Consider the following 16,387-nt stretch of genomic DNA (forward strand, 5'->3'; position numbering starts at 1 on the left):
AGGCGCTGGTTGTCCACTCTATCTATTCCTCTTAATATTTTGTATACCTCTATCATGTCTCCTCTCATCATCCTTCTCTCCAAAGAGTAAAGCCCTAGCTCCCTTAATCTCTGATCATAATCCATACTCTCTAAACCAGGCAGCATCCTCTGTACCCTTTCCAATGCTTCCACATCCTTCCTATAGTGAGGCGACCAGAACTGAGCACAGTACTCCCAAGTGTGGCCTAACCAGAGTTTTATAGAGCTGCATCATTACCTCGCGACTCTGAAACTCTATCCCTCAACTTATGAAGGCTAACACCCCATAAACTTTCTTAACTACCCTATCTACCTGTGAGGCAACTTTCAGGGATCTGTGGACATGTACCCCCAGATCCCTCTGCTCCTCCACACTACCAAGTATTCTACCATTTACTTCCTTTACCCTACTCGCCAAGGCCTTCTCATGCCCCCTTCTTGCTCTTCTCAGCCCCTTCTTAAGCTCCTTTCTTGCTTCCCTATGTTCCTTGATAGACCCATCTGATCCTTGCTTCCTCAACCTCATCTGTGCTGCCTTCTTCCACCTAACAAGATTTTCCACCTCACTTGTCACCCATGGTTCCTTCACCCTACCACTCTTTATCTTCTGCACTGGGACAAATGTATCCCTAACATCCTGCAAGAGATCCCTAAACATCGACCACGTGTCCGTAGTACGTTTCCCCGCAAAAACATCATGCCAGTTCACAACTGCAAGTCCTAGCCTTATAGCCTCATAATTTGCCCTTCCCCAATTAAAAATTTTCCTGTCCTTTCTGATTCTATCCTTTTCCATGAAATTATTGGTAATGGAAGTTTTAAAAAAAAAAATGAGGTGGTGGTTTGGGACCGGTGCTTGATGTTTGTGATGATTTTTGAGAGAAAGTTGTGCAAGATTCTGATGCTTAGCAACTTGCTTTACTGGCTGGGACCCAATCATGTCGTGGCAAGCCTGGGGGTGCTTGAGAAGCCCTGCCTCCACATCTTTTTAGTCAAAAGAATCAAGAAACGCATGTGCTTTAGGATGATAAAATCGGACACAGCCTTTGAAGAAGTAAGCAGGGAAGAACTTAAAAGGGGAATCAGGAAAATTAAGTGTGACCATGAAACATTCTAGACAAAAAGAATTAAAGGGAATCCCAAGGAGACATATGGGGCTGCATTGATGGAATCTGGGGCAACACAGTAGGTGCTGGAGGAACTAGACAGGCCAGGCAACATCATTGGAGGGAAGTAGACGATCGGCATTTCTGGTTGAGTCCCTTCAACTGGACTAGGAAGTGAATCCCAAAACATTTTTACATTCATTAAAAACAAAAGGATAACTGGGAATAGTGTCGGACCACTCAAAGACAAAGAAAAGAATTTATCCTGGAAATGGAAGAAATGGGTGAGGTACCAAACAAGTACTTGTAGGTATCCTCCAAGGAGGAAATGAAGGATGGTGAAATTAGAGGTATGCTGATATTTCATAATTGACTTGGTCATAAAAGACACACTGCATTGGTCGAGTGCTGTTATTCTGTATGAAAGTTTGTAACCAGTAGTGTTCCACATGGATTGTGACTGTGACCTCTATTGTTTGTGATATATGTATAAGTCATATAGATAAAGTATAGGCTAGTTGATTATTAAGTTTATAGATGGCACAAAAATTAGTGGAATTATAGATAATGAGGAAAGTTGTCAAATAGTTCAACAGGATGTTAGATCATTTGGAAATGTGAGCAGAGAGATAGTAGAGTGAGTTTAATCTAGACGAGTGTGCGGTGTAGCACGTTGGGAATTCAAATGTAAGAGAAAATATACAGTAAATGGTAGGGTCTTTAGGAATACTGATATTCTTTGATATCTTGGAGTGCAACTGCATGGCTCCCTGAAAGTGGCAAAATGAGTAGATAGGCTGGTAAAGGTGGTGTATAATATTCTTGCCTTCGTCAGTCGGGGCACAGAGTGTAGAAATTGGCAGGTCATGTTGTTTAATAAAACTTTGATTAGGCCACATTTGAGATATTGTCTACTTGTAGTTACTGCATTAGAAGAAGGACGAGGTGGCTTTGGAGAAGGTATATAAGAGAATCACCGGTACTTTGTCCAGGTTAGAGGGTATTAGCTATCAGGAGAGGTAGGCCAAACTTGGATTGTTTTCATTGGTATACTGGAAGCTGAGGGTGTCCTTATAGAGGTATATAAAATTTATGAGAGCCATAGATAGTATTGACATTATCAACTCAAACAAAAAGACCATTGGATACAACTTAAAAAGAGAGTGGGGGTTATCATTTGGAGTAGATTGACAAGGCAAGTTATTTTGTTTTTACATAGAGCAATAGTTGCCTGGAATGTGCTGAAAGAAGTGATGGGAGCAGGTATGATGGCCAATTTTGGGAGACATTTGAGCAGACAGGGAATGGAGGGATGTGATGCAGGCAGATATGATTCATGTAAACTGGCATGGACATTGTCAGCTGAAGGTCCTCTTATTGTGCTGTACTGCTCTACGCTTTATATTCATGGATAGCTTGAGGCTCTTGTGTGTGAATGGCAATTGGAGACCATCTCATGTCTGTATTTCTGTACATTAGCTTGCCACATGCATGGACAATTTAAAGGGAAAACTTTTTGTTACTTATTGTAGTTCACAGATTCTCCACTTAAATTTTTCCTTTCACTGAAGTTAGATCAGACAAAAAATATGGTCCCAAACAATCATCTTAATTTCAGAATTGACTTTTATGCTTAAAAATATACACAAATATAAGTAGTAGTTCATAATTTTCTTTACCGTTATGGTGTCACTTGGTGTGCAATTTTTAGTGTTGTTGTTTCTATATAATTATCGCATTGCCACTCAGCTCATAGTCCATGAAGAGGTTGGTGAGCAGCTCGTAATCATCACAGCCATTCTGAGGGCAGTGTGTTTTAAGCATGAGACTCCAACTATATAGGAAGGATCTGATGAGAGAGGCCTGCTCTGTATGACCCAAATATGGTCTTGGTGCTTATTGCTGAGTTCTGTGATGAGGTATTCTGCTAATTAGCTTTTACTTTCAGCTCAGGGAATTATCTCACTGCATCTGTCTTTTTCTACTTTCAGAGAGCACTTGTGACCACAACCTGATGTTAATTGTAGTCATAAATGTTCTCTGAAAGAAGTTCTCCATGAAGGATAGACTCTGCAGTAAGCAAACCAGGCTTGTTATTTGCAACACTGGCAACAAGTACACATCAGCATTCTGTGACACTTGGTGCTTGCAGACGGAACAGAAATTGACTAGGGTGATTGCCATGAAGTTAGGGTGGGTTGCCGGCTACACCTGCATCGACCTGATGATCAGGTTCTTGCCGGTTATCAAGTAGTATCAGTCCCACATTTCCAGTTTTCCTCTACCTATTCCAGCCAGTTTTTGTTATATGCTTCATCCTCTCCAGACCAGCTCCCCAGCATCTTCAGGTAGTCAGACAATCCAGAATTTTGTTTTAGATGTTGGTGTTGCAAAGCAAAGTCTGAATCACCAATCTGTCATGTGGTGGTAGCATAGTATTTAATTATTTATTTATCATGATACAGTGTAGAACAGGCTCTTCCTGCCCTTGAACCGTGCCACCCAGCAACTCCTGATGTAACCCGAGCCCAACCATGGGGCAATTTATAATGGACACGGGGAGAACATGCAGACTCCTCACAGACAGACAGCAGGAATTCTGCCCCTGAATACTGGAGTGCCAAGTGCTGTCACTGCTTTGTGGTGCTTTTCACTCTATTGAGTAACCAAGTAGTAGCTGTTCACACAGGTGAGAAGGTTGTATTGAGGGGATGCATGATTACAATGCAAATAATCTAAAGTTGGTGTTTTCCTGTAGACTGTAAGTAATAAGCCTTTGTTAGATTATCCTAGTGATCAATAAGGACCTCATAATGTTTGGAAGTCTGTTTATGTTTTTGATTGTTAACAGAAGGTAATTAAAAATGTAACAGACAAGTTGGGATGGGTGGAGACATCAACGTTTTGAAAGCAGGGAAGTAACTGGGAATTGCTTCATTTGAATTTGAGAAAGGTGACAAGCTAAGAGGTGGCACGGTCATTATTTCGTAATATACATTTAAGAATTCAACTTGTACAGAGAAGAATTTCTGTATTTTAGTTATTTATATTAAATTTGGATGAAAACAACAGTTTAGTAATCAATACTGTGTCACTGTTTATTTCAAGATACAGGGCCTCCCCGGCCCTTGGAGCCCAATGTGCCTGCACCGCCCAATACACTCGTGTGGCCAATTAACCTACTAATCCCTTTGTCTTTGGAATGTGTGAGGAAACCAGAGCTCCCAGAAAAAAACCCTGCAGTCACGGGGAGAACTTTCAAACACCCTAGAGATGACTGCGCAATTGAGGCCGGGTCGTGTTGCTGTAATATTGTTGCACTAAGCACTATGCTACCTTGCCTCCCCAGTTCGTGTGATTTCTTAATTCATCTTTAGATAGCTCGATGCAACCTATGTATGACAGTGACGTTCATACATTTTGAATTGACTGGGTTTTGTAATGATTACTCATAAAATATTTATTTGGCGATACAGGGAGTAGGCCATTCTGGCCCTCTAAGCAGCGCCACCCCAGCAAGCCCTGACAACCTCAGTATAGCCTTAACTTAATAATGGGACAATTAATAGTGATCAGTTAACCTACCTAGTACGTCTTGACTGTGGGAAGAAACTGGAGCACCCAGAGAAAACCCAAGCATTCTACAGGGAGGACATACAGAAATTCGTTACAGAGGATGCTGGGATTGAACTGTGATCTCTAACACCCTGAAATGTAATAGTGCCACTGTAACCGGTACACTGTAGTGGCAATATATTTCATTAATTTTATGGAAGTATCTGATCATTATTCCTGACGGACAAATTCAAGCAATTGAAGCTTTCATTAAAGATGGGGATGGGGATGGTGATGGCAAAATAACACATTACAGGAAAATGTGTGCTTTTTATTAAATAGTTTAAGGCAGTGGTCCCCAACCACCGGGCCGCAAAGCATGTGCTACCGGGCCGTGAGGAAACGATATGAGTCAGCTGCACCTTTCCACAATCCCTGTCACACACCGTTGAACTTGAATGTAGTGTTGCCAACTGTCCCATATTTGCCGGGATATCCTGTATATTGGGCTAAATTGGTTTGTCCCATATTTCCCCCACTAAGGTTGAGCGTTCCTGTGAAACCTTTCGTGCCAAAATGGCGTGAAACCAAGAAGCAATTACCATTAATTTATATGGGAAAAATTTTTGAGCATTCCCAGACTCAAAAAAAATAACCTAATAAATCATACCAAATAACACATAAAACCAAAACTAAATAACACTAACATATAGTAAAAGCAGGAATGATATGATAAATACACAGCCTATATAAAATAGAAATAACGTATGTACAGTATAGTCGGGAAGATGAAGGCAAAACTGACTTGTGGGGAAATAAATTGGCACGTACGTGCATGGCACACAGGTGCCCACGGTCATGGTCATGCTTCATGGTCATGGTAGTCTTTCCTGGGATAAAGTGTACCAGAATTTGACTGCTACTTTTGTCCCTTATTTGGGAGTGAGAAAGTTGGCAACCCTAACTGCAAAAGACATGTTGAGGTGAATTTAACCCTGCTTGAACACCACCCACCCACCCCCCCCACCAGTCAGCCGGTCTGCAAGAATATTGTCAATATTAAACCGGTCCGCGGTGCAAAAAAGGTTGGGGACCCCTGGTTTAAGGTGCCAAAGCTGCTAATAGATAGATAGATAGATAGATATATATACTTTATTGATCCAGAGGGAAATTGGGCTTCGTTACAGCCGCACCAACCAAGAATAGAGCATAAATATAGCAATACAAAAACCACAAACAACAAAATGCAAACTATGCCAGATGGAAAAAAGTCCAGGACCAGTCTATTGGCTCAGAGTGTCTGACCCTCCACGGGAGGAGCTGCAAGTTCGATGGCCACAGGCAGGAACGACCTCCCGTGCCGCCCAGTGTTGTATCTCGGTAGAATGTGGCCGAAGTCCAACAGTAAAAAATTCAATATCCGGTCTACAAGTACGTTCCTCGATCGTAATATGACCAGGATTACACCATCTGTTGTTAACCAGAACAGTAAGCACCCAACTCCTTTACGCTTACCGCTCTCAGTGTATTTCCGGTCAGCCAGAACGGTCTGGAAGCAGTCCATGGAGAAGTTTTGATCGGGTATGTCCTCGTGCAGCCCCGTTCCAGTGAAACACATAAAACTGCACTCCCGAAATGTTCTCTGACGCCTGGCTAGCGCCGTGAACTTGTCCATTTTATTACCCACTGAACTCCTCTTCTCCATAAGTCTCTGTTGTCTCGACCCGGTCCTCTTTCCTGGACTTTGTGATCCCCCTCTGCATCCTCTGTGTGTTTTCCTCCAGATTTCAGCAGGAGTGTCCACCACTCTGCTCGCTAAACCGGCCGGCATTAGCGCAAGCAGCTGGTCCCTGGAATGAACAAGGCAACCATGCTTCTGTCCCACCTGTCGGGATGTAACTATTTCCAGTGCTAAAAACCCAAATAAAACACTCTACCAGCATGTTAGAGAGGATGCAGCTTTGATGTGTTACCGTGGGGAAAAAAAAACAAAAAATAACTTAAGTTAAAACGTAAGAAGAAAAAAGTAATGTGCATCTGATTATCAGGCAGTCCAGTTCAGGAACTGCTGCAACTTCTACCTCCAAATAAACATGCAAGTTTGAATCTTTAGAGCTCTTGTTTCTAAATAGTTGGACGTAGGCTTAAAGAGGAATCTGCATAGAAACCAGAAAATACCTTGTCCAGTTGTGTGGTTAAAACATTAGTGTGTGTGGATGTTCACCTGGGTAATGCATATAAATATTGCTTCTTAATATTATTTGATAAAATTTAAAGTTTTATACTACTTTACCAGTAGTTCTGTAATGGTGCTACAGTATGCTGTTACTGGGGGTGGGGGGGGGAGTTGTATAAAGGGACAAATCATTGGGTTGCCCATTGGAGGGGAAAAAACACCTTTGACTCAATAATGTCATGCTTTTCAAAAGCTGGAGAGACTGCATCCATCCATTTTCTGAGACTATTAACTGTAGCAGAAGTAGTTCATGTTTGTAGGATGGTTTTCCGCTATTGATGTCTGCATGTTAAGGGAGAGAAATTTCCTTCTGATCTCCAGATTAAGAGTATTGAAGCTGGCGAACCATGTTTTCCTTTTCTTTTTGTTCTTTTAGCTTTGCAGGTTAATGACAAATTATTATCCAAGAATCTTGGAGTGAAAAAGATACGGTGACAAGTGTTCTAGTGCTGTACTGGGCGGTTTATTGAGTAAATGGCAATTGATAGTGATCAAGGACTATCACCATCATTTTATTTATTTTTGGAAACGTTTGGTGGTAATTATCTCCATTAAATGTTGAGAACTTTGTGGGGAGGTTGATTAAGCTCGTCCATCTGGCAGTTTTGGCTGTAGATGTCTGAAACTACCATACACTTATCCTTTCCACTACAATCTTGGATAGCATGGTTCTGTTTCAAGGATCATTTTGCCAACTTTACTGAACAGAAAATATGATGTTGCAGAAGTTATTTCTGGCTTGGCAGGCTTTTATAGTTGCACTGGGATTTGAAGCGCTAGGGTACAGATGAGAGGAAATGTGTTGAATTATACATTTTCTTCATTTGCATTGAATTGTTATATGTGCACTCATTGTACAGTGGATGTTTTGTACATGCAACCTAACACCAACAGCAAAAATTAGGCCAGCTCCTACTGCTGCACAGTAACGTTTTTGACATTTGACCATAAATTGTCACTGCTGCATTTTCTATTTAAAACAAACATCCACAGTTTGATTAGCACCTCCGTTCAAAAGGGGAATTCAAGTATTGTGTCTAAGAAGTTCCAGTGTATCTGAGGTAATTTCATTCAGCACAATTTCATAATGTTGCACATTCCCACCACTCCCTCAGTGCCGCTACCTACAAAATGCAAATATCTTGTTGGCAATCAATTTAAATTGGCATTGTTGATATTTCAAAATTTTCAAGTAAAAATGCAATATAAAGTATTATATAATTCCCTATTGGTCTAAAGCTGTGCCTATCACATGGATTTGTACAAAATATATTTCTGCTAGAATCACTTGGTATTCAGCAATAAGTTATGTAAACAAAAATGAAAGGTCTGTGTGTTTATGGCATCGTAGCTGCTAATGGCTCCTATCATTGCTCTTTCTAAATTGCAGTGGGAAGAAATCAGTGTTATGGATGAGCGAAACACGCCGATGCGAACTTACCAGGTCTGCAACGTCATGGAAGCCTATCAGAACAATTGGCTGCGGACTAATTGGATTCCTCGTGATGGCGCCCATCGGATCTATATTGAGATTAAGTTTACTCTCAGAGACTGCAATAGTCTGCCGGGTGTCCCTGGAACTTGCAAAGAAACCTTTAACATCTATTACTATGAATCGAACAACAACAACCTGTGGTACATTAAAGAAAGCCAGTATATAAAGATTGACACCATTGCTGCAGATGAGAGCTTCACCCAAGTGGATGTAGGTGACAGGGTGATGAAATTAAACACTGAGGTGCGGGACATTGGTTCACTGACAAAGAAAGGTTTTTACCTTGCCTTCCAGGATGTGGGTGCCTGTATTGCTTTGGTATCAGTGCGGGTCTATTACAAGAAGTGTCCATTAACAATTCGTAACCTGGCAGAATTTCCAGACAGAGTAACTGAAGGAGACTCCTCCTTGGTGGAGGTCCGTGGCTCCTGTGTGAATAATTCCGAGGAATATGATGTGCCTAAAATGCACTGTAGTGCTGATGGGGGGTGGCTGGTCCCTATTGGACGATGTGTTTGCAAACCAGGATATGAAGAGAAGAAAGACACCTGCCAACGTAAGTAACTTTGATTTTATTAAATTGGGGAGGGAGTTTGGCTTCAAGAAGAAAATTTTTCAACCCTGCACAAATAGAAGCCACATTCCAACTCAAATTTTTGTGACGGGTGAAGTTAATGATAAAGTTGCTATACAAATTTTTTTGTTGCATGGTAAAACAAATGTAGCAGGTGACGTGCCCCTCAAAGTTGGTAATATCCTGAAGTTTAGCTTTTCGTCAAAATTGGCATGATTAATTTATGTTATAAGATTATTGGAATGCTAAGATTTCTGTTGAAGCTGTTGAAATGCTTTTCTGAACAGTGCAAAAAAAAATCTTCATTTTCAGCACTAAAAGGAACAGGAGGAGAAGTGTGAGAGTGTTGCTGAAAATAAAATGGCTGCCTGTTGCAGGAAGATACTTAAAATCCTAACTTTTCTTTCAGTGTATGCTCTGATCCTCTAATGATTAAAAGCCAATGAACAACTGGGCCTAATCTATCTCGTTGTATTTCTTACTACTGCCTTAGATATAAAATGATTTACAGTAAAATTTTATGGAATAAAATGAAAGCTGAGTTTAAAAACTCCAAATGAGTGGTGTTTTTAAACTCAGTAATTGGAAAGGAAAAATTAGAAAACTGAAGTCTGGGATTAGTAGCAAATGATGGTCTCCATCCTACTATGTGATGTCTCTTCTAGAAATGCAAGCAGCGTGTGATGTTTAATCCCCAGCTCCTGCCATCTGCGTGTGATTTCAACCTGCTGCTGCAAATTTATTGTCATGCTTTCGAACATGTAGTTGAGTGGGGCATCATTGTTTTCATGTACCACTGTCTTACTTGACAGGTTGGGTTGGCACGGATGTATTTTTTTGTATTCAGAGACAAATTTTCCATTTTATCAGAATGTAATCCTTCCACGTTCCATTCAATCACCATGCATTTTACCAAAACCATTAAGCTTATAGCACGTAGTTGTGACAAGGATATTTTTTACCTCTGATACCATTTTTAATCAAGAAATATTTTTCTGATTAAATAAATATTCCTTAATCGAAATGCTTTTGGAGGTATAAGAGGGAATATCAAAGTACCTGGTTAGTAGACCTGTGGTGCTGAAAAATTGCAGTTTCTTTGAGTCCAACTCTATTCCAAATTTACATTTTAAACAGTATATTTTGATTGCATAAATACATGCAGTTTATGACTTCATCTTTACATAGTCATTCATAAACAAGACTCTGTTTATCTATTCATTGCCCATAATGTTTGGGAAGGAGTAGGGCTATTGATGAAGCCTGTCAAATTACTACTTCTGATGTTTGCCCGGTTTTATTTTTGTCCTGACAGTTCTTTACAGCAAAGCTGTCAAGTGGTTATCTGGAGATCCTGCAGAGCACATAACAACACAAGCTGCTTTTTCCTGTGTGCCAGCAATACCTCAGGGTGACATTTGAACAGTGCCAAGAGTCACAGAGCTCTGTTCAATTAAATGAACTTGTTGCACTCATTGTTGTAAAAAGGACATTAATGAGGCAGATAACAGGAGGCTAGATCGTGTCCTTTCACTTTCATTGTGTAATGGACACCAAAGGTTGTTTAAATTTTCCTTGATGCACAATGGGATACATTGTAAGGAGGTGAAGTTAAAATAGGTAGGTCTGAAATTGTTCTGAATTTGTTTGTCAAGATGAAATTATGAAATCTGTAATTAAAAGTATATCCTGAGTTATCATCCAATACCTGAATGAAGAGACACATTTTGAAACTGCTTATATTGCCCATATGAATACCTACAGAAATATATTATGGAGAGAGTAACAGTTTTCAGAAAGATTGGGTGTCTAGTGAAAATGAAATAATTTTGAGGGAAAGATAATGGACTGGGACTAATAGCATAAAGATGACTAATGGCCAGTGTACAGTGAGCTGGGTGAACAGCTCCTTTGTCATAAAATTCAATATGTTAGAAAACTCTGCCTTTGGTTACTGACCCTAAACTGGTGCTGGATGATTGACTACCCATTGCTTTTCATTGTAACTGAATGCCAGTGGGGGATATAATAGATAGTAAATACTCTAGGACCCAGTTAGCGTGAGCAATCAAAACTTTCTATTCCTTTGAATCATAGAAGCATTGTTTAGAAAGCAGAAGTAGATATTTTACAGAAAAGCAAAATCAACTTGGAAGTTAGAGGTGCTTGTCTGGCTCATTAAGCAGAATTAGAAAATTAATAAAGATGCACGCATGATCCAGAGTGTGACCAGGCATAGAAATTGAATAATATGGCATGATAACTAGGACAGAATTTTTTTTAAAGTTTGCTATATATGATATATATGATAACATTTATGATGAAATGAGAAGAATGTATAGAACTTTTTGGCAATAATTTTATCAGACCTGATCATAGCTGCAACAATGAGGCACCAGAATTAGACTACAGAAAAGTAATACAAAATTACTTGCAGAATTGTGCCAGGGGAAAATTTGCACCCAGCACATTTACTGATCAGAATAGCAGTGATAGCAAATTGTCAGCTCTTTATATTTAAATCACCATCAGTTTGGTGTAGGACAAACCCATAATTTTTCCAAAGATAATACAAAGATTAAGAGAACAAAATCAACTAAGAAATCTTCTCTGAAGTTGAAGAAAAGTGGACGTCTTTAACATTGTGATTTTGCTTTTACTCCTGATTTGCTGACTTAAAGAAAAATAATTACAAGCCAAACAAATTACAGTTTTGCAGATTTATCGAAGGCATTGTCAGAGTTGTCATTTTCCATGTGAAATGTTAAGCTGCCTGTCTGCCTTATGATCTGGATTTGAAAAATTGTTTGTTGCTGAAGAACAGGATAGCTCATCCTTGCATCCTTCACATCACTAAATGAAAGAGATTATCTGATCATTTTATGGAATTTTGCCATGCACACATTCACTGTCAGCATTCCAATGTAATAATTACATTTCAGAAGTATTGAATGGCTGATATTTCTTGACCGGTTTGTGGAATCAGCATGGACTTTACTTTTGGAAGGTCCTACAGATGTTTGTGGGTGCGTCAGAAGGTCTCAGCAAGGGCTGTGTTTAACATCATGGAAGACCTATAGATGGGGTCTTAACCAAGTTTAGGGATATGGGCAGAGAACACTCCAGTTTCACTGTGAAGAGGTTTCCTTAGACAGTGACACTCGGGTTGCAGGGTAAATTCTGATGCTGGGGTAGAGAAAAGCTAGATATTGGAGTCTCACTCCATATCCACTTCAACAATTTGACCTATCTATGGCCAGCTTAACACAACATGTTTAGTGCAGATATGAAGCCTAAATTGGTTCTCCTGGATGCTAAATTTTTATTGTAAATGCTGCCATAAATGCTATGTTTAGTGGAAAATGAGATTTTGTTAAGCTGTGTTATGCAAAATGACTGTGTAAGAACTGGTGAGTGTGTATTTTGATAATTTAATATTGGAGTTTTAGTAATGGAACCCTAATTGCTCAGAGGATGTGTTTGGCGGGTGGGGGAAGTCATTGTTTTAGTTTACACTGGAAAAGTAGAGTCCTGTTAGACTTGTGCACATTTCTTTTACTGTACTCTGTACATCTGAGAGAAAAAAATAACAATATAGATCAGTAAAAATAAGATTTTTGATACTGGCTGCCTCATACACAGTTCGTTGAGAAATTTGCGTCCTGCTGACTAGAATTCCCCTAGCAGTCTTCTGACTGCATTTAGATGTCGTAGGCTAAAGCTTTATTCTCTGTGACCTTCCCATTCTCAGAAATTGCTGCGGCCTTCTCTCTAACATCTCTGGTTCCTCCCCTACACTTCTGCCTTCACCACAGGTGACAGAATACAGCAGAATTCACTCTCCAAATATGTCCCTAGCTTTTTCCCCTGCTGCCCATTTGGTACTTATCTCTCTCCGTGTAGAAGCTTCTCAAAACCTGTCTTCTCAACTGTAGTTTTAGTCTGTATTGGAAATGTGGACTTTGTGCCATCGATATTCTCTGCACTAAATCTCAAGAAATGCATTAAATAAGCTGTATTATTGCATTACTGTAATCAAGTATCTGATTGTCCAGCTAGTGTATGCTCACATTATCCAGATAGCTATTACTTTTAAATGAACCAAAAATCTTCTTGATTTACCTTGGGCAACAAGACAATGAATTAATCTGACCGCAATAATATACTTGCAAGAATTCCCCATATAAAGCAGACTGCAACTGTTCGCTAAAACTGTGTTGGAAGCCAGGTTATTTCACTGAATGCAAACCCATAATAGCATTTAAACTTTGTAAATAAGCAGGTTGTGTAATTAATTTTGGAGATGGGGCAGGAAGATTCTCTTAAGGGCTGACTTGTTAAATGGAAGTCTTTTTTTCTTTCAAGCATGCCCAGTTTGAGGATGTTTCTGACAGGTGAGGCATGATTGTGTAGTGGTTAGCACAGCGGTTTACTGTACAGCTGACCCAGGATCAATTCCCGTCGCTGCCTATAGGAGTTTGTACTTTCTCACCTTGACTGCGTGGATTTCCTCCCACAGTCCAAAAGATGTACCAGTTGGTAGGTCAATTGGTCGTTATAATTGTCCTGTGATTAGACTAGGATTGCTGGGTGGCGTGGCTCAAAGCTCTGGAAGGGCTTATTCTGTGCTGCATCTCTGTAAGTTTAAAAAAAATTAGAAACCATTTGAAGGTTGGATTAATAGAGTGACTGTGGCTTTCCACAGTGTGCTGCTCTAATGGATCAAACACTGACACAATGTTGTTGACGATTGTAATTTTGTGATGATTTGTGCATTAGTAAAGTGTATAAGATGTTTTTAGTTAAGGTGATTCACTGAATGCATTGACCAGATCTTGAGGCACAGCCTCAAACTAAGATGATAACTTTTATCAAGGTAGATCTTTTGTTTGACAGAAATTTGCAATTAAATAATTTAGAAGGCAAATAATTGCAGCCTTGTCCAATTTGTTTTTAATCACAATATCGAAAAAAGCCACTGAAGTTTGACCAAAACTCTGCATTAGCTAATGAGTCCATTATTCACATGAATGAGATCCAGGGCCACTTGTTGTGACTGTTGCAGGTAGTAAAGCAAGGCATGTTGCAGTGTGATTGAACAGCCCTGCAGAGGGTCTGTGAAGCAGCAGATGTGATTGTTGTGACTTGCAGGTTCAATTATCCCGCATTGGAAGGTCTCTGTGCAAGGGCACTGACAAATGGGTTGTCACCTCGACTACTGTATCTCTGACTTGTCAGACAATATTACCTGTTTTCCCTCAGTGACGCTGCACTTCACATCCCTGCATTTTGGGCTGACTACAACCGATAAAGTGATGCAATGCACTTGATCTATGGTCTTTGCAACTGGATGACCTAAAATGGTGAAGTCACCATATCTTTGTCATCAGTTTTAGTCCACTTTTTATTTCTATGTTTAGGCTGAATTCTCCACAAACTGTAAAGTCATAGAACGTTACAGCACAGAGGTAGGTCCTTTGGACCATCTGGTTCATGTTGAACTATTAATGTGCCTAGACCCATCAACCTGCATCAGGACCATCGCCCTCCATACCCCTCCCTTCCATGTACCTATCCAAACTGCTCTTCAATTTTGAAATCAAACCCGCATCGATCAGTTCCACTGACAGCTCATTCCACACTCTCACCACCCCCTGAGTGAAGTAGTTTCCCCTCATGTTCCCCTTAAACATTTCACTTTTCACCCTTAATCCATGACAACTAGTTGTAGTCTCACCCAATCTCTGTGGAAAAAGTCTGCTTGCATTTACCATATCTATACCCCTCATAATTTGCATAGCTCTATCACATCTCCCCTCATTCTTCTATAGTCTAGGGAATAAAGTCCAAACCAATTTAACCTTTCCCTATAACTTCGGTCCTCAAGTCCTGACAACATCTTTGTAAATTTTCTCTGCACTCTTTCAATCTTATTGTCATCTTACCTTTAGGTAGGTGACCAAAACTACACACAATACACCAAATTGGACCTCACTAATGTTTTGTACAACTTCAACACTACATCCCATTTCCTGCCTTCAATACATTGATTTATGAAGACCAATGTATCAAAAGCTTTCTCTATGACGCTGTCTGTGACACCACTTGCAAGGAATTATGGATCTGTAATCCCAGATCCCTCTATCTAACTCACTCCTCAGTGTCCTTCTGCTCGCCATGCAAGTCGTGCCCTAGTTTGTCCTCACAAGGCGCAATGCCTTACACTTGGCTGTATTAAAATTCCATCTGCCATTCTTAGCATATTTTTCCAGCTGTTCCTGATCCTGCTGCGAGCTCTGACATCCTTCCTTACTGTCCACTACACCCCAGTCAGCTGCAGATTTGCTGATCCACTTCACCACATTATCATCCAGATCGTTGATATATGTAGATGACAAACAACAATGGGTCCAGTACTGTGGGATACCACTAGTCGCAGGCCTCCATCTACTACCACTCTCTGCTTCCCCCGTGAGGACGGGTCCAATCCAATTTACTACCTCATTCCTAATGTCAAGCGACTGAACCTTCTTGACCAGCCTGCCATGTGCGACCTTGTCGAAGGCCTTGCTAAATTCCATGGAGTCAACATCAATTGCCTTGCTTTCATCAACTTTTCTGGTAACTTCCTCAAAAATCTCTAGATGATTGGATAGACATGATCTATAACTCACAAAGACATCCTGACTATCCCCAATCTGTCCCCGTCTATCCAAATACTTATATATCCAGTCCCTTGGAATACCTTCCAATAACTTATCCACTACTGATGTCAGGCTCACTGGCCTGTAATTTTCATGCTTATTGTTAGAGCCTTTATTAAACAAAGGAACATCATTGGCTATCTTCCAGTCCTCCAGCACCACACCCATAGTTAAGGATGTTTTAATTATTTCTGCTAGGGCACCTGCAATTTCTGCAGTAGGCTCCCACAAGTTCTGATGTAACAACTTGTCAGATCCTGCGGATTTATTTACACTAATTTTCTTAAATACAGCAGTCACCTCCTCCTCTGTAACCTATACACAGTCCATACCCACACTGCTTCTTTGCTTCACTTTTATAAACTTTTTGTTCATCTCCTGAGTAAATATAGATGCAAAAAATCTATTTTAAGATCTCCACCATCATGCATAGATGACCATTCTGATCTTCCAGAGGAACAGTTTTGTCCCTTGTTATCCTTTTGCTCTTATCATATCTGTAGAAGCTCTTAGGATTTCCCTTTACCTTGTCTGCTAGAGCAACCTCATACCTTATGAAGGAAATCAGAAGTATTCTCTTGCATTTCTTATACTCCTAAAGTACCCCATTTGCTCCTTCCTGCCTATACCTGTTACGCATTTTCTTCTTTTTCTTAACCATTTCCGCTGATTTCTTTAGCTATTAGTCCTACGTATA

The 16,387-nt window shown here is 40.1% G+C and overlaps 1 protein-coding gene across 2 annotated transcripts in view; it reads left to right on the forward strand.

Moving 5' to 3' along the window:
• LOC134345414 (ephrin type-A receptor 3-like) overlaps positions 1–16,387 on the forward strand; it is a 380,595-nt gene that overhangs the window by 63,670 nt on the left and 300,538 nt on the right. For both annotated transcript variants that reach the window (XM_063046042.1, XM_063046043.1), the window contains exon 3: positions 8,308–8,968. In XM_063046042.1, the coding sequence (XP_062902112.1) occupies positions 8,308–8,968 (661 nt within the window). The remainder of the gene's footprint in view (positions 1–8,307; positions 8,969–16,387) is intronic.

The sequence above is a fragment of the Mobula hypostoma genome, chromosome 4, assembly GCF_963921235.1.
Source record: "Mobula hypostoma chromosome 4, sMobHyp1.1, whole genome shotgun sequence".
NCBI classification, from domain to species: domain Eukaryota; kingdom Metazoa; phylum Chordata; class Chondrichthyes; order Myliobatiformes; family Myliobatidae; genus Mobula; species Mobula hypostoma.